Source organism: Felis catus, chromosome E2, assembly GCF_018350175.1.
Source record: "Felis catus isolate Fca126 chromosome E2, F.catus_Fca126_mat1.0, whole genome shotgun sequence".
NCBI lineage: Eukaryota > Metazoa > Chordata > Mammalia > Carnivora > Felidae > Felis > Felis catus.
In genome coordinates, this window is record NC_058382.1 from 16,720,176 (window position 1) to 16,745,510 (window position 25,335).

At 39.4% G+C, this 25,335-nt stretch overlaps 1 protein-coding gene across 2 annotated transcripts in view; it reads left to right on the top strand.

Moving 5' to 3' along the window:
- ZNF793 (zinc finger protein 793) overlaps positions 1-25,335 on the top strand; it is a 154,214-nt gene that overhangs the window by 11,627 nt on the left and 117,252 nt on the right. The window contains exons 2-6 of one of the 2 annotated variants that reach the window (XM_045045518.1): positions 19-128; positions 4,687-4,729; positions 9,955-10,081; positions 10,610-10,705; positions 12,445-17,401. In XM_045045518.1, the coding sequence (XP_044901453.1) occupies positions 4,715-4,729; positions 9,955-10,081; positions 10,610-10,705; positions 12,445-13,397 (1,191 nt within the window). In that variant the 5' untranslated portion in view covers positions 19-128; positions 4,687-4,714 and the 3' untranslated portion in view covers positions 13,398-17,401. Of the gene's footprint in view, positions 1-18; positions 129-4,686; positions 4,730-9,954; positions 10,082-10,609; positions 10,706-12,444 lie in introns of those variants that run through there. The other variant, XM_019818807.2, reaches the window with a different exon arrangement.

Genomic DNA, 25,335 nt, shown 5'->3' on the forward strand with positions numbered 1-25,335 from the left:
AGGTCTGTTTATCTTCAGGTTACCTGAGTCCCCTGTACACCTGTGGGTCCCACCACTTCGCTGACAGCAGGGCTCCACAGGACCTTGGTCAAGTCTACAGAAGGCCCTGCCTGGGGCTACAGCTGAGGGTGAGTTACTGTTGAGAGATGGAGCTGTGAGGGACTAGCAGGCCAGGTAGAAGATCCTCTGGATCCAGAGAGGGGATCTTGGGAAAAGAATCTCTTCTGAAGGAGGAACGTAGGGTCTGAGACCTCTTGCCAGAGCAAAGACTCCTAAGTAGCAGGAAATAGCATCATCCCTTAGCCAGAAGCTGAGCAAGACTCAACTTGGCATCATTCCTTCCAGAGACCCTCCATGGCTCAGGGTAGGGAAAGGGTTGGTTCCAAGATTCAGAGAGACCGAAGTGAAGGGGAAAGCAGGGAAGGTCAAGTGTGATAGGCGTGTTCTCTTAAGGGAAGGAGACCTCGGTCCAACATAGTGCCTTCTGCCATCTTGTAGTATGGGATGTGGTCAACCCATTCCCTTACTCTTACTGGCACTTTCTGGACTCTAGGTTGCTCCCTTATCATTTTTGCCACCTTACCTGGCCTCTGGGAATATGGGGAATTCACTCCATCCTGACAAGGGGCAGAAAAGTTCCTGGATTCTCAGAGTTCTGGTGGCAGCAGACCTACTATAGCTATAGATTTTTTTTTAATTAAACTCTACTTGGAAGATTTGCAGGAATATTACTGTCAGCTTTTATGTGTTCTTCATATAAGTTCACCTAGATAAATGTTTACAATCACATCCTCTCTTTCTCTAAATATAATGTTGTAAATATATTTTTATACTTTTTTTCTCAAGTTTTTCAGAGTAAGTTACAAACATGGTGCTCCCAAAGTACTTCAGTGTACATTTCCTAAGAATGAGAACATTTTCCTTATATAACTAGCAGTTTTCAAAATCAGGCAGTTAACACTCATTTGATACCATTATCCAATCCACAGTCATATTCAGATTTGAACCAATAATGCCATTTCATGGCAACATTTCTTTTTTCATTCTAGAATCCAGTTTGGGATCACCTGCTACCTTTAGTTGACACATCCCTTTAGTCTGCTTTAATTGGGATCAGTTCCTCAGTCTTTGTCTTTCATAAAGTTTGAATATTTTTGAAGAGCACTGGTCAGCTATTTTGTATTAATGTCAGTCAGTATGATTTTGTCTGTTTCTTCGTGATTAGATTCAAGTATTCATTTTGGGCAGAATATCACGGAAGGGATGTTGTGCCCCTCACAGTGTATCATATCAGGGGGCACATGATGTTATGTCTCATCACTTGTTAATATCACAAGGTTAAGGTTAAGGTGATATCTGCCAGGTTTCTCCAAGGCAAAGTTGCTATTTTTTTTAAGTTCACTTTATTCTTATTTTGAGAGAGAGAGAGAGTGAGCACAGGCCAGGGAGAGGCAGAGAGAGAGAGTGTGGGGAAGAGAGAGAATCCAAGCAGGCTCCGTGCTAAAAGCATGGAACATCAAACTCACAAACCGTGAGATCATGACTTGAGCCAAAATCAAGAGTCAGATACTTAACCGACTGAGCTACCCAGGCACCCCCTCATTTTATAATTAATAAATATCTTGGGGGGGATATTTAGATACTATAGAAATACCCTATTTTTTCACCCAGCTTTTGCCAATGGTTTTTGCATCCATTGATGCTGCCATCTTATTTAAAAGTGAAGGGAGTGACTTTCCCAGGCCGCAGAACACAGGCCTCCAGATACGCATTCGCTGACGTGTTTGCCTCACCACCACTCAGCTGGAACCTTGAAGCCTTGGAGACCAGGCCAAAGCTGAGTAGCTCAGTCCAGGAGGGTGAGGGAGGGAGTATACTCTTTTAGAGGATTGAGTAGTTCTCCAAAGCTGGATTAACTGCCCCAGCTTGCTGGGCCTTAGGCCTTTCCTGCCAGCTCTGTCCCTAGTGGACGGTTCAGTTCTCTCAGAGAACCTTCTCCTGCTTTCAAAGCCCTCCTGTGGCTTCCCTCATGATGAAAAAAAGCAGTGGAATAATGATCTGTAAATAATGAAGTATGTACCTGTGTGTGTGTTTCAGTTACAGATTAAAATAAGAAACATCCTGCCACCCAAATCGAAACACTAACATTTTATTGTATTTCATACCGAAAGTTTTTCTACACATATACTTTTTAAATAATGGGATTTTTTTTTTAACTTGAGATGTGCATAGAGAACAGCGTGTAGCTTAATGAATCGTTCCACATGTGCACACTCATATACCTACCACCCAGATCATAATAGGGAACATTTCTAGCACCCCAAAGGTTTCCCCCACCCCTCCCAAGCAGTGCCTAGTCAAAGCGGTGACATAGGTTAGGGTTGCCTGTTTCTGACCTTCATATAAATGAAATTCAAACAGTAGATCTTCCTTTTTTTTTAACTATTTTTTTGACTTACTGGTATAACTTGATTATTTTTAAGCAAAGAAGTATCTATATTTTATTTAGCATTCAAGGAAATCACTTTTTTTATTCTAGAGACAGGAATCTAAGTAGTTAATCTTAGCATCATTAAGACAAATTCATTATTCTATCTTGTGAACAGGATGTTCCTGGAAATGTTCCATATCCTGATAATGGGGTGGTTATGTGGGGGAATACATTTGTCAAAACTCATTGAACTATACAATTAAACTGGATTCATTTATTTTATGTAAATTATACCTCAGGAAAGAAAAAAATATTTCAAAAAGCATAATAAGCTCACTGCTCAGTCCTTCTATTACTGATAGGACAGCTAAATGCCTCTTTCACACTAACTGTGCTATATGACTTATGTTGTCTGACCTGTACAATATTTCAAAGCATTTTGATACAATTAAGAGAGAGTGGGTATTTATTGTCTGCTAAAAGTAAATCATTAACTCATTTAGCATTATATGTTAAGAAGTTTTCCATGTGTACCCTCATGTACCCACCACCTAGATTATGACAGAGAATGTTTCCAGCACTTTAAAATTATTTTCCTTTTTCAAAAGATGATTGATTTGTCAGATTAGTGAGAAAAGACTTCTGTAAAACAAAGCCAAGAGAACGTATTCATTTTGAAAGAATTTTTTCCCCTTGAAACTAGCACTCCTTCTCTCATGGTTAGAGCCTGTGAGGCTGGCTCCTCTGTCCCTTTGCCAGGACCCATCACTGAAGAAGTGTCTTAGCTTTCTGGCACTTAATATTACAGAGATGCATTTTGTGTTCTTTGCTCCAGATGTGGACTCAGCCATTTCCCAAGGAGGTTTAGTTCCTTTTTGGTGAAATTAGTGGAAGAGATCAGAATCTGGGTACTAGCAGGTTTTTCTAGTTGGGATGACACCACCTCAAGTTACTTCAGTGAGAACAGCCACAGAAGATATAATTTTTAAAATCAGGAGTTATCCCATTGATGATTTTAACATTAAACATTCAAGTACATCGTAAAATATTTATACTCTTAAACTATGATTTACCCTTTTTCTTTTATAATTTAAGCCACGTAGTTCTCTCTTTAATCAAACACCTTAATTAAAAATAACAATTGTTGGGGCGCCTGGGTGCCTTAGTTGGTTAAGCATCTGACTCTTGATCTTGGTTCAGGTCCTGATCTCACAGTTTGTGAGTTTGAGCCCCGCGTTGGGCTCTGCACTGACATCACGGAGCCTGCTTGGGATTCTGTCTCTCCTTCTCTCTGCCTCTTCCCCGCTTGCACTCTTTCTCTGTCTCTCAAAAGAAATAAATAAAATTTTTTAAAAAGTAACAGTTGTTTGGGGCGCCTGGGTGGCTCAGTCGGTTGAGCCTCCGACTTCGGCTCAGGTCATCATCTCACGGTCCGTGAGGGCGAGCCCCGTGGCGGGCTCTGTGCTGACAGCTCAGAGCCTGGAGCCTGCTTCGGATTCTGTGTCTCCCTCTCTCTCTGACCCTCCCCCATTCACGCTCTGTCTCTCTGTCTCAAAAATAAATAAACATTAAAAAAAACAAGTAAAAAGAAAAAGTAACAGTTGTTTGTTCTCATTCGCTGAAAATTATTTTTTAACGACAACACTTAATAATATTCCGGATGAATAACAAGGTTTAGCTTTTAGTAATCATTTGTGCCATAGTTTAAGTAACTATTAGTTTTACTAATGTTATGCAGTTATTTTATTTTGCTTTAAGTTCTTTGTAATAAGTTACAAAAGCCTTTTTTCAGTTTATACTTTAAAAAAATAATAACATTATTATAGAAAAAGCATCCTAAATATAGGAGTTCATAAAAACTAGTAGGTGAACTAAGTGCAAACTTTAAAAGTAAGTAAGAGGTAAAACCGAAGCATTTTGCCTTTAAGAGAAAACGTATTGTCCTTGTGCAAAGGTGATCTTATTCAGAGCATGAACGTGGCTCCATGGAGCCAGTTATTTAAGTTTTAAGGATTTTGTTTTTAAATAAATTTTCACTTCTTACTTGGTAGCAGCTTTTACTTCCTGGGGGGTCTGTTTTATGCATTCACATTCTGAGTTGAATGGCCCTATATTTTTTCTTCTACCACAGTGATTTAAAGCATAGGTTTTTATACAAGATTTACATAGGGACTTTGCATGTTCCAGGATGGGCCTGGTCCCTCACAGCTCTGTTCTCTTTCTCCTCCTTCTCCCCCCAATCTCTGTCTTCACAGGATTCAACTCTTTTTCCAAGAACAGAAAATGATTGAGTACCAGGTAAGTGTGACATTTAAGTAAACTAGTTTCCCTTGGGAAACTGTTCTAGAAAAAAATATGTGCATTTCAAGCATATATACTTTGTCACAGATTGGGTTCTTAGAAAACAGACTTGGAGATGGAGGTTTGCACACATGAAATTTAGTAGGGAGACTCTTGGAACACCTATAAAGAGTGAAGGAAGCAGGATTAGGCAGAGGGCACCAGCTGATCTTAGAAGTTGCTTTGAAATTGGGATGGCCCTCCAACTCCAACTTTGTCCTGAATGGAACCAAGGAGGCCTTTATATTCGGAAATCAACCAGTCATTGGTTTTCTGCCCCGTGGTGGGGGACTTAAGGTTGGGTGGGGTACCTCCCTTTGACCAAGTGCGGTTTGCAAAAGGTCTGAAGCCTGCAGTAGCCAGTCTTCTAGCAGCTGGGAGAAATACCGTGATCCTTCAGGGGGATTCGGGTGGAAAACCAGTTTTTCTCTCTACATGTAGATACAATGGCAAGATACTTACACATACTGTCTACCCCCTTTTTTTCCAGTTAAAATATGCTAGAGGTTGTACATATTAGTACTTGGGACCACAATCTGTGTTGAGGTTGCAGGAAGTGTTTTTAAGTGTTTTTTTTTTTTTTAATATTTATTTATTTTTGAGAGACAGAATGAGACAAAGTGAGACTGGGGGAGGGGCAGAGAGAGAGGGAGACACAGGATTGGAAACAGGCTCCAGGCTCTGAGCTGTCAGCACAGAGCCTGACGAGGGGCTCGAACCCACAGACAGTGAGATCATGACCTGAGCCGAAGTCGGACGCTCAACAGACTGAGCCACCAGGCGCCCCTCTTTTTAAGTTTTTAAAATGTATTTTTTGAGAGAGTGAGCACATGCTCACGCACGAGTGGAGGAGGGGCAGAGAGAGAATCCCAAGGAGGCTCTGCATCGTCAGTACAAACCTGGACATGGGGCTTGAACCCATGAACTATTAGATAATGACCTGAGCCAAAATCAAGAATCAGAAGCTCAACCAACTGAGCCATCCAGGTGCCCCAGGGTTACAGGAAGTTTTAACTCCTCTGTGCTTTGTGGCCCACATATGTAATGGAATAAAATGCTAAATTTCAGTTTGAGTAATTGAAAATACAAATATTATTTCTTTTCAGAGGGGGCAGGCAGGAAGCTTCCTCTACGTTTATGGAAGTCCTGATTTGGATCCAGGGTATCTGTAGCGTTGATCTAGACTGGGGAACAGATGAGCTCTCCAGTATTTAAATTATTGTCATTCCCTTAACTGTTTTTACGAGTTTGGCAGCAAACAGTTAAACATCTTATTCCCTAGCAAGTCTCAGTGTGAAGTGTTCCCAGCTCCCCCTACCTTCCTCACCATCTCTGGACTGTGAAGGGCCCTATGTCCTAACAAGACCCCCTCAGCCCTGGAGTTCCTGCATTTCCACCTCTTTGGAGGCCTCCCTCCAGCAGGGATATCTCTTTCTGAAGACTCATCCTCTCCCCTTTCCCAGATCTTTTCCTTTGTCCCTACAACCACCGTCAGTGCCTCCAACCCTAGAAACCATCACCACTTCCAAACCAAAAAATCCTTGCCTTTCTCCCCTGGCCTCCTTCACCTCCTGTGGTGATTTCCTTCTCTTGGTGTTTCCATATCCTGCTTCTTGTTCTTTCTTTTTTTTTTTAATTAATTTTTATTTTTTAGAGAGAGAGTGTGTGTGAGTGGGGGAGAGGGGCAGGGAGAGAGAAAATCCTAAGCAGGCTCCACTCTGAGAATGGAGCCCGACTCCCACGACCCTGGGATCATGACCTGAGCCAAAATCAAGAGTCAACTGACTGAGCCACCCAGGCATCCCATGTTTCTTATTCTTTCTTGAGTCCAGCATCCTTTCTTCCCACCTTACTAAAACTTTTCTGGCCAAGATCCCAGGTGACTTCACTGAGGTTGAAATCAGAAGATGCTTTTTTATTGTTCTGCTAAATTAGATCGCACCTTTTGCCCCCTTCTGTGTGGAAGGCAGCACCATATACTGGATAAGAGCACACACTTTGGAACCAGACTGCTGAATTTTAATCCCAGTTCTTACTATCTGTATGACCATCTGTATGACCTTACACAAGTCTCTGAACCTTTTTGTGCCCCAGTTTTCCACCTCGGGAAATGGTACCATCACACTGGGCAAACCAGGACCCTGAGATTTACCCTTGACTTCTCCCCACCTTCTCCCTCTCACACTCAATCACTAAGCCATGCTAATTTTACAACCTTAATGTTACGTCCTGTTTGGTGAAAATGACATGGCCTTTTGGGTGCCAAATTACATCTATTTTGTTCTGTTCTATTCCATCCCATCCCATCTCATTCCCATTCCAATTAGCTCTGTTTGGGAAATATCAACCCAGAGCTGTCAACTGACCCAGGCTCCATGCTCTGTGATAAAAGCCTGATTGCTACTCTCCCTCCACCATGGTATTCTGGCATCAGAGAGGATATCTGGTTGTTACCCACTATGTACATGGCCTTGGTATGGGTCTTAGGGTCTCATGTACCAGCATCCATGGATTCACCCTGGTTTTGGTTCTGCCTTCCAGCCCATCTGCTTGGGCCACTGCTCAGGTGCCACTGTAGGATCCCACATTTTTCAAAGAGATGTACAGCCACCTCCTGAGGTTGAGCTGATGCCTGTGACCCAAAGCCCCCACCAGAAATCACATTGTTAGACCATCTCATGTGGCCCAAAGCCCCCAGGTAAACAAAGGCAGTCTTATCACACAGAACATTCCAGGGGCTTAGAGATTAACTCCCAGGAGCTGAGTGCGAAGATCAGACCTCTCTTTGGGCCAGGTTCATTCTTTACAGTCAGTTGAAGATGTATCATAGTTAGTTTCCTCTACTCACAGGAATAGGGGATTACTTTTCCTTACACCAAACAGTTCTCCGATTCTCTGTGGATGCCAACTAGGTGTCCTACAATTTAATTCAACTCAGAGTTAGCACAGACCCTACAAGTTAGGGTCTCAGTCTTACAAGACTGCCCCCCCCATGCTAATTGCATCCCAGGTTGTCACCTGAACTTCTGACCAACTAGGTGTAAATCAGGGGTTCCTGTGACCCCTTGCTTAATTTTGATAATTTGCTATAGTGACTCACAGAACTCTGGGAAACACTTTATTTACTATTATAGGTTTATTATAAAGGTTACAAATGAAAAGCCAGATGAGAAGGTACAGAATGGTCCTGAGCATATGAGCTTCTGTCTGTGGAGTTTGGGGTGTGCATCCTCCCAGATGTGTTCACCAACCTGGAGGCCCTCCAGCGTTTTCATGGGATTTCCATTTTGTAGGCATCACTGATTAAATCATGGGTTGGGGATCAGCTCAATCTCCAGTACCGCCCACCCACACCCACCCCCATCTAGAGGGGGTGGAAAAGGGGACTGAAAGTTCTAACCCTCTAATCACATGGCTAGTTCTTGTGGCAACCAGCCCCCATCTGTGTCATTAGCATAAACTGTGTATCCTTGACTGGGGCTTGTTATGAATAACAAAAGATACTCCTATTATTCCTATTACTCAGGAAGTTACAAGGGTTTAAGAGGCTCTGTTCTAGGAACCATGAAGGAAGACCAAATATATATTTCTTAATATATCTTAATATCACAGGTGCCCTCTTTAGGTTAATACCCATGGGTCCTTCTTTGGGTCTCCAGCTGAACTCTTTAGTGTCCCTTGGGGCTCTGGCCTAGGCACTTTGCTCATCCTGTCTCCCTGCAGAGATCCCACACTAACAGTCTTAGCTACCATTTCTCTGCTGATGGCTCACAGAGCTTTTAGCTCCCTTCCTGATCTTGCTTCTGCTTCAAGACTCCTGCATCCATCCCACTGCCTGCTAAGTGTCTCCACCCATGTGTCCCCAGACATGACTAACAACACATCCTCTTTGCTTCTGCTGTTTTTCTCACTTGTGATTTACCACCACCATCACCCAGTTGGCTTTGAGACACCTGGGTGTTACCCTTACCCCTTTTCACTCACTCCCCACAACCAGTTAAGGTTCGGGTTCTGCTCGTCTTTACTCTTTCTTTTCTCTGTCTCACTGTGTCTTACTGTGCTACTTGTGAACATCATCTTCCACCTGCATTATTACGGTCTTTCTTTTCACTTCTCTCCAGGTCCCCCATCACATTTCTCTTTCTATCCATTCACTTTCAAATTATGTGAGTTCTATACTTCTTTAGGCAGCTTTTTTATCCAGCCTACCAATCTCTGCCTTTTGGAGTGTTCAATCTTATATTAATTTATATTATAATTTAATATCATTTAATGTAATTATTGGTGTGGTTGGATTTGTATCTATCCTTTTAGTATTTAGTTTTCTGTTTGTCCTATCGCCTTTTGTTCCTTTATTTCTTTTCTCTTGTGTGTGTGTGTGTGTGTTAAATATTTTTGAAATTCGTTTACTTCAGTATACCTGTTTGCACTATAATTTTAGTGGTTACTTTAGGAATTCAATATATACCCTTAACTTTTCAGTCTGCTTAGAGTTACTGGTGTACCACTTGATGTGGAATGCAGGAAACTCACCACATGCCTTCTAGAATGTGCTTTCTATACACACCTATTCCTTGATATTTCCATTGATTTAAAGTCCATCATCTCATTACCCACAGGCCCCTGTATTCTCTTTCTGCTACTGAGTGCCTTGTAGCCCTTAAAATCACTGTGCTGCCCCCATGCCGGTGTTCATGCTGCTCCCTCTGCAAGGATTGTAGTTTCTCCATCTTTCTGTAGAGGAGACTCAGCTCCACATATCCCGTAGCTCTGAAGCCTTACTAGCCTTTGAAACATTCACACTTTTCTACATGCTATAACCTAGATGTCTTGCCACCATAAGTCTTATACTTTCACCCTGATGGCTTTACATATTGCTCTTTGCTGGGCTGTCAGCTCCTTGAGGTCAGGAACCATCCATGATTGTGTTTCCAGCAACCAGCACTGGGTTATACACAGCAGGTCTTCAGTCAGTATCTGTTGACTCAAAGTGTATGTGGCAGTAGGTTCCAGTGAGATTGTTATTTTTCCTACCATAGATAGCCTAAAGCCAGGAATGTAAAAGGTATTCTAGGTAGATAAATGATCATGATAAGCTCTGACCTAGGAACATAAAAATTCCATACCATCTACCCCTGACTACATTTTTCCCACATGACTCAGTCTCATTTCATCCTCAGCAGAGACCTGTGTCATTCAAAGACGTGGTAGTGGGCTTCACTCAAGAGGAGTGGTACAGGCTGAATCCTGCTCAGAGGGCACTGTACCGGGATGTGATGCTGGAGACCTATAGCAACCTTGTTTCAGTGGGTAAGATGAACTCCTCCACACAATTTAGATTGTGCTTGATTGACCGCCTTTCATTTTTCAGTTGCTAAAAGTAACTGAGATACCTAGAGCCTCCGAAGTACCAAATACTTTCTATGTGCCAGACACTATTTTAGCCACTTTTAACATATTAACTTATTTAATCCTCATAAGAGCCCCATGAGGTAGGTACTATTTGTACCACTATTTTACACATTTGGAAACAGAGGCAAATAGGTGAAGTCACTTGCCCAGTGTTATTCACCAAGTACATAATAGAACCAGGCTAGGATTTGAACCCCAGTAGTCTGGCTGCACAGTCTGCATCCCTAACCCTTATACTGTGCTGCCCCAGTGAGTTTGGCTTGAGTTTCAGTGGTCCTGAGTTACTAATTCCTTTTGGGTTCTGGACAAGGTGTGTGTACAGTCTTCTCCCAAGTCCAATGTCTGTTGTGCAGCCTTTAATGCTGCCTGAGTGGCCCTGAAGACCAAGGAGCTCAGCCCAAGGCCTGGATCATTTCCCTGGAACAGGTTATGAAGGCACTAAACCATATGTGATCCTCAAGCTGGAGCAGGAAGAAGCACCATGGATTTGTGAGGCAGCATGCTCGGGCTGCCACTGTCAGGGTAAGTATGATAAATCCAGCAAGAGGTGCTATGGGAGGCTGGCACCTTTGGGATTTTGTTGAGTCCACCTTTCAAAAGCCTTAGAGCTTTGCAAGCCACTGGAGACATTTCTCTGAGAGCTTTAGCCTTCTTGATGTCCTTCAACCTCCATGCACCCCACCTCCCTTATCCAGGTGTTCCTTTTCCTTCTTTAAACCTCACCTCTCCCTGTGCTCTTGCTCCATCCCCCTATCTCCAGAATCCTTCATTTCTCTTAAGGTTACCTTCTCCATCACATTCAGGCTTTCTCACAAATAAGCTTCTGTCATTCCCCCGCTCCTGCTGGTCCCTTCCTATTCCCTTTTCCCACAGTTTCCAGGTAAAATGCCTCAGACCTGCCTGCCATACCCATACTCTCACTTCCCATCCTTTCCCTAATCCTTTAAGTTATCCCTTAGTCCCTTAGTTTCCTTAAGTCACAGAAGAGGAAGTATTGAATTTCAGGTAACCAAAGACAACTGGGTGGTAAAGGAGATAACTGAGCTTGGCCCATCTTAAAGAATTCCTTATAACATTCAGAATAACTGCCCCTTTCCTAGCAGCTCTGTAAAATATTGCAACAATACCCATGGTACCCCAAGTGTTGGTAACCTACTCTTAAGGATGCCTCTGAACTACTTCTCCACAAGTCATGAACTTAGTAAGAAGAGTCAGTGTTGTCTGTTCCCACATCTCTTTATGCCACTCACTCTTGGTTTTGTAATCACATAATTGAATTAATATTACATTATGAAAATACCATTCAAGTTATTTTCGTGCTTCTCTCCAAAATGTCTCTGAAATTACCACCAGTCACCTTTCATCCACCTTGGTTGTAGTAGTAGCAGTAACAGCATTAGAATTACTGGCCAACACTCAGTGTGTGCTCACTATATGCCAGATCTGTTCTCGGCCTTTTACATATATCATCTCGTTCAACCCTTACAAGACCTGGGAGGTATCCAACCTTTATTACTCCATTTACAAATGAAACGATCACAGGAAAGTTAGGAAACTTATCTAAGAACATATAGCATAGTAAGGGACCAAACAGAAATTTGAATTCATGTGGTCACATTTCAGAACCAATACTCATAACTGTCACACCAACACACTGGTACCCTTTGGGGTGTATTTTGCTTCATTAAATAAACTGTGCTCATCAGCCTTCCTGAAACATTGTAACCTGGCTATCAGCTGCCTTTCTTTTCCCTCTTTTAAGAGCCACACATTGAATAGCAAGGTGCTATATGACACTTAAACCCATTTCCTCAATAACAAGATTGACAGACTACAGCCTATAGTTTGGCCACCTGATTTTGTGAAGAAAGTTTATTGGAACACAGCCATGCCTTAACATTTACATACTATCTCTGTTCCCCAAATACAGTGGGAGAGTTGAATAATTTTGACTGAGACCATATGGCCCACAAAGCCTAAAATATTTACTCTCTGACCCTTTAAGAACATGTTTGCCAACCACTGGTCTATAATATTCCATCTTCTTCAAAATTATAACTTTGTATACTCTGTGACATGTTCCATTTCATTTGTGCCTGTTGTGAATCTTCTCATACAGCACCCTTCTCCGCATTTAGTTATGGTTCATGCTGTGTCTGTTTATATGCTGTGTGTTGTTTAAATGTTTAGGGTATTTTTCAAGTAATTTTATTCCAGATCATAATAATAGAATAAAGAAAGGTTTGCTGTATTTTCTCCAGAAAACATTTGTCAAGTTAATGTCCAGAGGAAAAGACAGCAAGACATGATTTTGAAACAAGGGGCATTCATCAGCAAAAAAACATTGCCCAAGGAAAGAAGCCATGAAGACAATAAGTTTGGGAAAATATCACCTCTGAGCATTAATCTTTTTCCTTCAGTTCAAGACCCCAATAACTGGGACCCCTATGGAAAAAGTGTGAACCATAATTTAGACTTGATTGGTTTTAAGAGAAACTATTCAAAAAAAGATGAGTGCTGTGGATGTGGGAAATTGTTACAGCATACAAACCATGATAGAAAACCTAATGGAGAAAAACTCTGGGAATGCAGTCACTGTGAGAGGGCTTTTAGCCACAACCCAGCACTTATGTATAAACCAACAGTAACCAATTCTCTTGTGTACAAACGTAAGAGGGTTCCACCTACAGAGAAACCCCATGTCTGTAGTGAGTGTGGGAAAGCCTTCTGCTACAAGTCTGAATTCATTAGGCATCAGAGAAGTCACACTGGGGAGAAGCCATATGGATGCACTGACTGTGGGAAAGCCTTTTCACATAAGTCAACCCTTATTAAACACCAGCGAATTCACACTGGGGTAAGACCCTTTGAATGTTTTTTTTGTGGGAAAGCCTTCACTCAGAAGTCACACCGCAGAGAACATCAAAGAACACATACTGGAGAAAGACCCTTTGTGTGCAGTGAATGTGGGAAGTCATTTGGTGAGAAGTCATACCTCAATGTACATCGAAAAATACACACAGGAGAAAGACCATATCGTTGTAGAGAATGTGGAAAATCCTTCAGCCAAAAATCATGCCTCAATAAACATTGGAGAACTCATACAGGAGAAAAACCCTATGGATGCAGTGAATGTGGCAAAGCTTTCTATCAGAAGCCAAACCTCAGTAGACACCAGAAAATTCATGCCAGAAAGAATGCCTATAGGAATTAAAACATGATAATTGTGGGAAGCCTTAAGCAAGGTATCCTATTTCATTGTATGTGGAAGCATTCATTTTCAGGAGAAATCTCATTGATTTAATGAATTTGGACAAAATGTTTTTACCATAAGGGGAGTCATGTTCTAATTGTGATAGAAAACTTTATACAAAGATTGTAGAAAACACTTTATAAAACATAAACATGGTCACTCTGGCTTATGAAAGTTTAAAAATATGTTAATGGAATAACAATACAAAATATATGTGAAAAGAATTGGTATATTATGGCATATTCCACAGTGAGCCACATAATCATTATTTATATTTTGGAAATGTAAATGTGGATTTAATGTGATTTGTGAATATTAAGCACATTTGTCACATAGTATGTAGAATGCCATTCACCAAACTTTTTCACTCTAAATATCACCATTGTCTTTTAATGTCTTAACAATATAAAAAATAAGAACATTTGTTAATGTTGAAAAGGCAAGGCTAAGGAATAGTTTCACAACCTAATATTGGATGAACAAAATGCTATAAACTTGATAGCACAGCCATTATTTGACAAATAGTAGTGTGGCCCTGGCATATTGTGCACTACTTCTATTTTATTAGTCTTAGCTTAACATGCCTTTGCAGCAAATTAGGAAAGACAGGGTTTATATGAGTCTTATAATTCAGAAATGTTTCTTGCAGAGACCAAAGATAGAATTTTTCTGTTTTTTTTTTTCTTTTTGCAAATTAATTCAGCAATGTCCACTTTTCTTCCCTATCAATTTCCCTGTGAATATCCTGGGCATGAAAACCCAAATTGTTTCATCATTCCAATCTTGAAAAAAAAATCTACTTCCTTGAGCTGCCACATCTTCCAAATAAAACAAATGCCCACACTGTTCAAGATATGCCTCCTGTAAGAATGCCTGGTCCAGAATGAGAAAGGAAACAATCACATGAGCACCGGATGTTGTATGTAAGTGATGAATCACTAAATTCTACACCTGAAACTGATATTATACTGTATGTTAATTAACTGGAATTTAAATAAAAATCTGGGAAAAAATAATCACAGATAAAGATATGATTAAAAGAGTGATAAAAGATATTTCATACAAATCTAGATCAACCTGTTTTTAAAAGGAATTAAATGCTTTTCTTGCAAAATATAAGTTAGGAAAATTGCAAGAAGTAGAAACTTGATAGAACAATTACCATTGAAGAGTTTGGAAAAGTGATTAAAGATCTAGGATTGAAAAATGCTCCAGGGCCCAGATGATTTCATTGTTTCTTCTTGATACCAGTGTTATTTGAAGTATTTCAGCCCATAGATTATGTTCTCCAGTTTATTTTATGAAGTCAGAATAAGTTTTAACACCAAAACCGAATAAAGGTAATTGGAAAAAAGAAAACTCCAGGCCAGTCTTACTCATGAATTTAGAAACAAAAATTATAATTAAAATAATAACAAGTAGAATTCAGCAATATACCTAAAGAATGACATAATGACCAAGGAAGAATTATTCCAAGAATGCGGAGCCAATGCAGTAATAGGAAATAAATCAATAAAATTAACAGTTTAAAAGAGAAGATGCCATCCATCAATGCTGACAAGATATTTAATAGAATTTGCAAACATTTCCAATCTAATAAAATATAAATTAAATTGTAATACTTAGTAACCACTTAGGAGTTACTTTACCAAAATCCTATAGCATATTTTATACTAAAACCATTTTTTGAAAATTAAGAATTTAATAGTATTAGAGATAAGGGTGTTCACTGCTGTCTATTTTTACTGAACATTGTGTTGGAGTTTCCAATGAAGGCAGTAAAAAAATTAAATTAAATAATTGGTATAAACAATTTAAAAAGAGGGAAACTTTTTGATGATATTATATATCAATAAATGAAGAGACTAGTAATTGTTTTGGGTTGAAAGGTAATTTTCTAAAAAGACAGTATAGAAATTAAGTTTTCTCTGTAAACATCTAATAACTTACATGTACTTCTTTTGGAATTACACTAAATGTCAGTGATTTTTTCTTTTAACTTATGTGAAATGATCTTAAAATCCATATGGAAGAACAAATGTCTAACAATCTAGACAAGAAAAGTATGAAAAAGAATTTCATACCAGATGTCAGAATATAACATGAAGTCACTTTAATCAAATTAATAAAGTATTGGCAAAGGATAAATACATCAATGGATCAGAATAGAAAATCTTGAAATAGACCTAAGTGTATATGAGCTTTCTCATATATGGCAAAGGTGGAATTTCAGGCTATAGGGGAAAGGAATAGTTTATTTAAAAAGAATTCTGGTACAATTGGCTTTTACTCAGGAAGAAAGTGAAATTTGACTAATACCCCAAAGCACATGAAAAAAAAATCCAGGTGAATTTAAGATTTAAATTGTTTAATAATAAAATTCTTGAAGGAAAAATGAAAGGAGACTACAGGTACAATCTAGGAGTTGGGAAGATTAACTTTACCAACAAAAGATACTTGAAGGCTATTAAAAAATATTTGACTACATAAAAGTATAATCTTTTGTATGGCAAAAGGTGCCATCAACAAAGTCAGTACACGATATTTTTGAGGGAAATATTTGCAAAGCCAATCAGAGAAGAGGTGCTTTTCAAATTGACAGGAAAAAGATAACTCAGTGGCAAAACATGGGAAAGCATTGTGAATAGACAGTTGTAAAAACAGCAAACCCAACTGGCTGGCTATCAAAAAATGTTTAGCTTCAGTGGTTGCTGGGGAATACAGATTAAACTCATAATGAGATGGGGTGTCATAATGAGTGGGGTTGAGCATCCAACTTCGGCTCAGGTCATGATCTTGAGGTTCATGAGTTTGAGCCCTGCGTTGGGCTCTCTGTTGACAGCTCGGAACCTGGAGACTGCTTTGGATTCTGGGTCTCCCTCTCTCTGCCCCTTCCCCACTAGCACTCTCTCTCTTTCGAAAATAAATAAACATTAAAAAAGATTTAAAGTCCTAATGAGATAACTGTGTGCAATCAAACCGACAAAAAATAGCAGGACTGCTTTTTTGCTGTCCCAACAAAGGTTCTTATACACCACTGGTGGAAACATAATCATTACAGCTCTTTCAAAAAATCAATGTGGTAACATCTATTATAATTTAAAGTACTTATGCCACTTTGAGGAATCTCTTAGAAGTAAAACCCCAATACATGAAGACAGATGAATATGGATATTTATTATAAAATTATTCCTAGTGGCAAGAAGACACTAGAATCCAAATAAATGCCCATCAATAGGGAAATTGGAAAAGGGAAGGAATTATATCCATTCCATAACATGTTTATATAGCCACTAAGGTGAGCAAATTAAACCATGCTAGTGGACTTGAATTCCATAATGTTTTCTTGAGTGAAAAAAGCAAGGGAGTGAAAAAAGCATATTTTAAGTGTGTAAAATATGATCCTGTTTTTGTAAATCAGTGACAAAATGCCTCTAGGTGTTTATGAGTGATAAATATGTATCCATATATGTTTGTGTATGATTTTCTATGCATGGAGAAAAGTATTGAAGAGTATATATTGGGTTGGGGGGAGGTGGGTGATATAGGTTGGTTTGAGGGAGTCAGAAAGGGAAAATGAAAGCCAAAAAGAAAAAAAAATACATAAATGAACCAGGTATGATATCTCAAATGTGTGATTAAAGTTATTTGAGTGGGGAGCTAGAGTTCTGCTAATTTGTTGATATGTTTGTGCTATATTGTTAAGTGAAAAGGGCAAATTGCAGAATAATGTATACAAATCTATTTTTTTTTATTAAAAACCCTGTATGTGTATATATGCATGTATGTTTATATGAACAAAGTATGGATGGATATACAGCAGGGTGTTAACATTGGTTATCTTGGTAAGGAAGGGAAAAATGGCAGTTGTTTATTTATATGTCTTTGTATTGTTTTACTTATTTTAACATATCTATCTTTTGTAATTTGAAAAACAAAATAAAGGGGGAAAATGTTTCAAAGTGCATAAAGCATTGCAAGTGTTTCTGTTTTCTGACAAGATGGCACCTTGGTCTGGTTTACTGCCTTTCCTCCAGCACTGTCCTTCAGATATCACCAAAGTAAAAGTAAATGTCTAGATTGTTACTTGTGCTTCTGAAAAGCAAAACAAAATATTTTGAGAAACTCCCAAGCAGAGAGAGGTTTTTTGTTTTTATTTTGAAATAAATTTTGATTTATAAAAAAAAGTTGCAAAACAGTTCTTATGTAGTCTTCATCCAGTGTCTCCTAATGTTAACATCTTATATAACCTTAGTACAATTATCAAAACCAGGAAATTAACATGATACAAACTAGTAAGTATAGTCCTTCCCACTGATGTCTATCTAGTCCAAGGTCAAGTCAAGACCCCACAGTGCATTTACTTGTTATTTATCTTCAGTCTCCTCCAATTTGTGACAGTTCCTCAGTGTTTGGTCTTTCATGACTTAGACGCTTTTTTTTTTTTAAGGAATACTCACCAGTTATTTTGTAGAATATTCCTCAATTTGTGTTTGATTCAGTATTTTCTCTGATTTCACTGAGGTTATGCATCAATACTACAAAAGTGATGTATCCTCAGAGCATAATATCAGAGGATGCATGATGTTGATGAAATCTAACAGTCACCATTGATCACATGGTTAAGCTGCTTACTGTTAGATTTCTACATTACGAAACATTATTAACATTGTAGTTAATAAATATCTTGGGCAAGATAATTTTGCAGAATTTTTTAAAAATACATCTCAGCAGGCCTTGGCCCCAGAGATTCTGTTTAATTAGCTCCAAGGATTCAAGCCTCCCTAGTAATTCTAGTGGGCAGACAAGAGTGGACTTTGGATATGGACAACACACCTAATCATTAGCCCTGAAACAAAGCATCATCCTTACAGAACAAATAGTAATGAGAAACTGAATTATGACATTTATAAACACTGGTCTTTAGCTTTGGTAACCTAGGTGTGTTAGTTATCTAGTACTACCTAAAAATAAGCACAAACTTAGTAGCTTAAAGCAACACACATCATCTTGCAGTTTCTCTGAGTCAGAAGTCCAGGTATAGCTTAGCTAGGTCCTCTGATTCAGGGTCTTACAAGGCTATAGTTCAGTATTTCCCAGAACAGTGGTCTCATCTGATCCTCAACTAGGGAAGGACCTGCTTGCAAGATCAAGATCATAGACCCAAGACCTGCTTGCAAGACCCAAGATCATATGGTTGTTGGCAGAATTCAGTTCTTTGTGAGCTATTAGACTAAGGGCCTCAGTTCCTTGCTGGCTGTGGGCCAGAGGCTACCCTTAGTTCCTTGCCATATGGGCCTCTCTGAAGTCCAGCTTTCTAGAGAGAATAGAGGTGCTAGAAATGGAGTTGTTAATTGATCGTGTCTATGTGAGAAAGCATCCATAAAAATCCCAATAGAATGGGGTCTGGGGAATTTCCAAGTTGATGAGCACAGCCATTTACCAGGAGGGTGGCACACCCCAACTCCACGTAACAGAAGTTCCTGCACTCAGAACCGTCCCAGACCTAGCCCTATGTATCTTTCTATCTGGATGTTCATCTATATACTTTATCATATCTTTTTATAATAAGCTGGTAAACAGCAAGTAAACTGTTTTCCTGGGTTCTGTAAGCTGCTCTAGCAAATTAATCAAACCTTAGGAGGGGGTCTTGGGACCTCCACATTATAGCTGATGTGTCAGGAGCACACGTAACAACCTAGACTTGTGATTGGCATCTGAAATATCTGTGGGGGTGGGAATGGTAACAGGGCAGTCGTGTGGGACTAAGCCTTAACTTATGAGTTCTGGTGCTATCTCCAGGTAGATAGGGTCAGAATTGAGTTAAATTGTAGGCCTCCAGCTGCTGTCACAGAATTCCTTGAGTGTCAGAAGTGTTGTGAGTGTGGTAGTAGTGTGAGACTAAAGGAGAAACATGAGAAAAGATATTTTTCCCACACTCCTTGTAAACAGCAAAGAACCTGTTGCATTCCCAAAAAGAAAAAGGAATTTTAGTGTACATGAGAGGTGTTGGAAAATCATTTCCCTTACACTCTCACCTTCTGGTTGATTCCACTTTAAAAGCTTATGAAGGGCACCTGAATGGTCCAGTCAGTTGAGTCTGACTCTTGATTTCAGCTCAGGATGATCTCGGAGTTCAGGAGTTTGAGCCCTACATGGGGCTCCACTCTGTCAGCTTGGGATTCTCTCCCCCTCTCTCTTTGTACCTCCCTCTTCTGTGTGCGCACTTTCAAAATAAATAAGTAAATAAATAAATAAATTGAACTTAAAAAAATTTTAAACTAAAAACTTAGTTTGAAACTAATTAAAAGCAAGACAGTGGAGTTGGGGGGTGGAGAAATTGGCCTGATAATATGGAATACAGATTCCAGTTAAAATATTAATATGATCCAATATAAATTAAAACAAGGGCTTTGAGGATTAAAATTTATTATATAAGTCTAATGTATAGAGGGTGATTATCCCTAACACTTCTACATTTGATAGCCTAATTTTGCCTGCCTTAAGCTTGGAAGACAAATAAATAAACAAACAAATATAAGTGCATAAATGAATGCATGGTGCCACATGGTGAATTACTACAACCTTAATGCTATGGTCCCATCTATTAGAGGTCCCATACCCAATACCCAATATTATTAAAATTACTAATTCTATTCAATTTTCAACAACTGGTAAATATTTTGCTCTTATAGATTTGGCTAATATGTTCTGTTTAATGCCTATTTCAACAACCTCTCAGCTGTAGTTTGTCCTTGCCTCCAAAGGGACATAATAAAATTTTTCCAGGCTACCCATGGAGTTCCTCAATAACTTTGTTGTTACAAATTGCAGACAAAATCTTAGCTGTATCTGCCTTTCTCTAGGAGCACGAGTATGGCACTACATTAATCACATACTCCTGCAAGGGGATTCATTTCACGCACTCATTACAGACATACAAGTCCAACATGTTTTAGTCTTTTTTGGGTTCTTGTGGCAATATAGTCCTCATTTCTAAATTTTACTTTATCTAATTGATGTTTCCATGGATAAATCAGCCCTCCTTAATGGAACCCACCCCAACAAAAGGGTTAAAATCTGTCCAAGTTAAAATCAACAGTTACTCTCATTAGTGTCCTCAGAAATTCCTTCACCATAGAGGCTTTAGTAGCCTGTCATGCCTCCTAGAGTCTGTGGACCACTTGATGGCCATAAGTTATCCAAGAACTGATGGAAGAGACTGGTTATCTTGGCCTCATGTACACACCATTAAGACAACTGATGGCTGGCCACATATTAGGATGTCCTAGAAAGAGAGGCTCTCACAGACCCTGAGGCTGTGACCCTCTATACCCAGCTTCTCATTATGCTCTGGGTCATGGAAACAGTGCCTGACAGGCTTGGCAAAGCTACTGAGATCTCCTTAAGACAGGGTGGAGCCAAATCTGCAAGAGCTGGTCTCCCCTGTCCTTAGTCCCTTGCCAGATGCCATAGTGCTGGAGGAGGTCTCCCTTCACCCTCCCCCTTTGCTATCTGGGAGCCCCTTGGGATCAACTGAATGTACAGTGAAGAGTGTTTGTAGACTACATACAAAGAGCACTGCTAACCATCTTATGTGATGGAGCTCAGTGTAATATTTCTGTTTCCCTTCCCTTAGCCAGGATTTCCCTCATATGATAGGACACAAGGGACAATATACTTGGGCAAACTTCAAGCAGTCACCTTAGCACTGGATGTCCCAGCCAACAAATGGCTCCGTCTTCATATTCATTACAGACTGTTGGCCCATTGATTAAAAATTGTTCCCTTCAGGGTAAAAAAGTCTGTTGCTTCACAGATACCCCAGATACAAATCAATATTACACATGGCTCTACATATACTAAGACCACAATACAAGGCCTTGCCAAGACACAACTTATTTCTTTCAGAGTTATAGACATTACTGATAGTAACCAAGGCACATAATTTACTTCTCAGAATACACACGCTGTGCTCTTGAAAGAGGCATTCAATAGAACTTTCATGTCCTTAATAGGTCCCAGATAGCCAGGTTAACTGAAACATAATGGTGTCCTCAACTCCTTTTCCATACCAGTCTGACAAATAGACCCCTAAATGAGCCTCTCTTGCCCTGGGCCTTAATCTCTTAATTCAATGCTCCTTGGCCAATTCATACCTTATACCAACTCTAAAAAACCTTCTCATCACTGTTTCTTATATTTAAAAGGGAAATGTGTCTCATCTCCATGTATATAAAGACTCATTATATATGAAGTCCTTTAATATCTCATCTTTTTTGAAGTTTTTTTTTAGTTTATTAATTTATTTTGAGAGAGAGAGAGAGTGGGAGGGAGGGGCAGAGAGAGAGGGACTGAGAGAGAATCCCAAGAAGGCTCTGCACTGTCTCCGCACTGACATGGGGCTCGAACATGAACCACAAGATCATGACCTGAGCTGAAATCAAGAGTCAGACACTTAACCAACTGATTCACCCAGGCACTTCGTCTCTCCTTACCTTTATAACTTTTTTTATCTTGTCATAAGTACTGGAGGCCAATCTCAAGAAACAAGAAAAATCCCAAATACAAAATCTAACAGCACACCTAAAGGAACTAGAAGCAGAACAACAAAGACACCCCAAACCCAGCAGAAGAAGAGAAATAATAAAGACCAGAGGAGAAATAAATAATATAGAATCTAAAAAAACAGTAGAGCAGATCAATGAAACCAAGAGTTGGTTTTTTGAAAATAAACAAAATTGATAAATCTCTAGCCAGGCTTCTCAAAAAGAAAAGAGAAAGGACCCAAATAGATAAAATCACAAATGAAAATGGAATTATTACAGCCAATCCCTCAGAAATACAAGCAATTATCAGGGAATACTATGAAAAATTATATGCCAACAAATTGGACAACCTGGAAGAAATGGACAAATTCCTAAATACACACACATTTCCAAAACCCACATGGGAAGAAACAGAAAATTTGAACAGACCCATAACTAGTGAAGAAATTGAATCAGTTATCAAAAATCTCTGAACAAATAAGAGTCCAGGACCAGATGGCTTCCCTGGGGAATTCTACCAGACATTTAAAGCAGAGATAATACCTATCCTTCTCAAGCTGTTCCAAAAAATAGAAAGGGAAGGAAAACTTCCAGACTCATTCTATGAAGCCAGCATTACTTTGATTCCCAAACCAGACAGAGACCCAGCAAAAAAAGAGAACTATAGGCCAATATCCCTGATGAACATAGATGCAAAAATTCTCCACAAGATACTAGCAAATCAAATTCAACAGCAGATAAAAAGAATTATTCACCATGATCAAGTGGGATTCATTCCTGGGCTTCAGGGCTGGTTCAATATTCGCAAATCAATCAATGTGATACATCACATTAATAAAAGAAAAGATAAGAACCATACGATGCTGTCAACAGATGCAGAAAAAGCATCTGACAAAATACAACATCCTTTCTTTTCTTTTTTTTTTTTAATTTTTTTTTCAACGTTTATTTATTTTGGGGACAGAGAGAGACAGAGCATGAACGGGGGAGGGGCAGAGAGAGAGGGAGACACAGAATCGGAAACAGGCTCCAGGCTCTGAGCCATCAGCCCAGAGCCTGACGCGGGGCTCGAACTCCCAGACCGCGAGATCGTGACCTGGCTGAAGTCGGACGCTTAACCGACTGCGCCACCCAGGCGCCCCATACAACATCCTTTCTTAATAAAAACCCTCGAGAAAGTCGGGATAGAAGGAACATACTTAAACATCATAAAAGCCATTTATGAAAAGCCCACAGCTAATATCATCCTCAGTGGGGAAAACTGAGAGCTTTCCCCCTGAGATCAGGAACACGACAGGGATGTCCACTCTCACCGCTGTTGTTTAACATAGTGTTGAAAGTTCTAGCATCAGCAACCAGACAACAAAAGGTAATCAAAGGCATCAAAATTGTCTAAGATGAAGTCAAGCTTTCACTTTTTGCAGATGACATGATACTCTACATGGAAAACCCGACAGACTTCACTAAAAGTCTGCTAGAATTGATACGTGAATTCAGCAAAGTCACAGGATACAAAATTAATGTACAGAAATCAGTTGCATTTTTATAACCAATAATGAAGCAACAGAAAGACGAATAAAGAAACTGATCCCATTCACAATTGCACCAAGAATCATAAAATACCTAGGAATAAACCTAACCAAAGATGTAAAAGATCTGTATGCTTAAAACTATATAAAGCTTATGAAGGAAACTGAAGAAGATACAAAGAAGTGTAAAAACATTCCATGCTCATGGATTGGAAGAATAAATATTGTTAAAATGTCAATATTGCCCAAAGCAATCTACACATTCAATGCAATCCCAATCAAAATTGCACCAGTATTCTTCTCGAACCTAGAACAAGTAATCCTGAAATTTGTATGGAACCACAAAAGACCCCAAATAGCTAAAGTAATATTGAAGAAGAAAACCAAAGTGGGAGGCATCACAATCCCAGACTTTAGCCTCTACTACAAAAGCTGTAATCATCAAGACAGCATGGTATTGGCACAAAAACAGACACATAGACCAATGGAATAGAATAGAAACTCCAGAATTGGACCCACAAATGTATGGCCAACTAATCTTTGACAAAGCAGGAAAGAATATCCAGTGGAAAAAAGACAGTCTCTTTAACAAATGGTGCTCGGAGAACTGGACAGTAACATGCAGAAGAATGAAACTAGACCACTTTCTCACACCATTCACAAAAATAAACTCAAAATGGATGAAGGACCTGAATGTGAAACAGGAAACCATCAAAACCCTAGAGGAGAAAGCAGGAAAAAAACCTCTCTGACCTCAGCTGTAGCAATTTCTTACTCGACACATCTCCAAAGGCAAGGGAATTAAAAGCAAAAATGAACTACTGGAACCTCATCAAGATAAAAAGCTTCTGCACTGCAAAGAAAACAATCAAAACTAAAAGGCAACCGACGGAATAGGAAAAGATATTTGCAAATGACATATCAGATAAAGGGCTAGTATCCAAAATCTATAAAGAACTCACCAAACTCCACACCCAAAAAACAAATAATCCAGTGAAGAAATGGGCAGAAGACATGAATAGACACTTTTCTAAAGAAGACATCCAGGTGTCCAACAGGCACATGAAAAGATGCTCAACGTCACTCCTCATCAGGGAAATACAAATCAAAACCACACTGAGATACCACCTCATGCTGGTCAGAGTGGCTAAAATGAACAAATCAGGAGACTATAGATGTTGGAGACGATGCGAAGAAACAGGAACCCTCTTGCACTGTTGGTGGGAATGCAAACTGGTGCAGCCGTTCTGGAAAACAGTTCCTCTGGAAAACAGTTCCTCAAAAAATTAAAAATACATCTACTCTATGACCCAGCAATAGCACTGCTAGGAATTTATCCAAGGGATACAGGAGTGCTAATGCATAGGGGCACTTGTACCCCAATGTTTATAGCAGCACTTTCAACAATAGCCAAATTATGGAAAGAGCCTAAATGTCCATCAACTGATGAATGGATAAAGAAGATGTGGTTTATATATACATTGGAATACTATCTGGCAATGAGAAGGAATGAAATCTGGCCATTTGTAGCAACATGGATGGAACTGAAATAAGTCAGGCAGAGAAAGACAGATACCATATGCTTTCACTCATATGTGGGTCCTGAGAAACTTAACAGAAGACCATGGGGGAGAGGAATGGGGGAAAAAAGTTACACAGAGGGAAGGAGGCAAACCATAAGAGACTCTTAAATACTGAGAACAAACTGAGGGTTGGGATGAGCACTGGGTGTTGTATGGAAACCAATTTGACAATAAATTATATATATATATATATATATATATATATATATACACACACACACACACACACACACACACA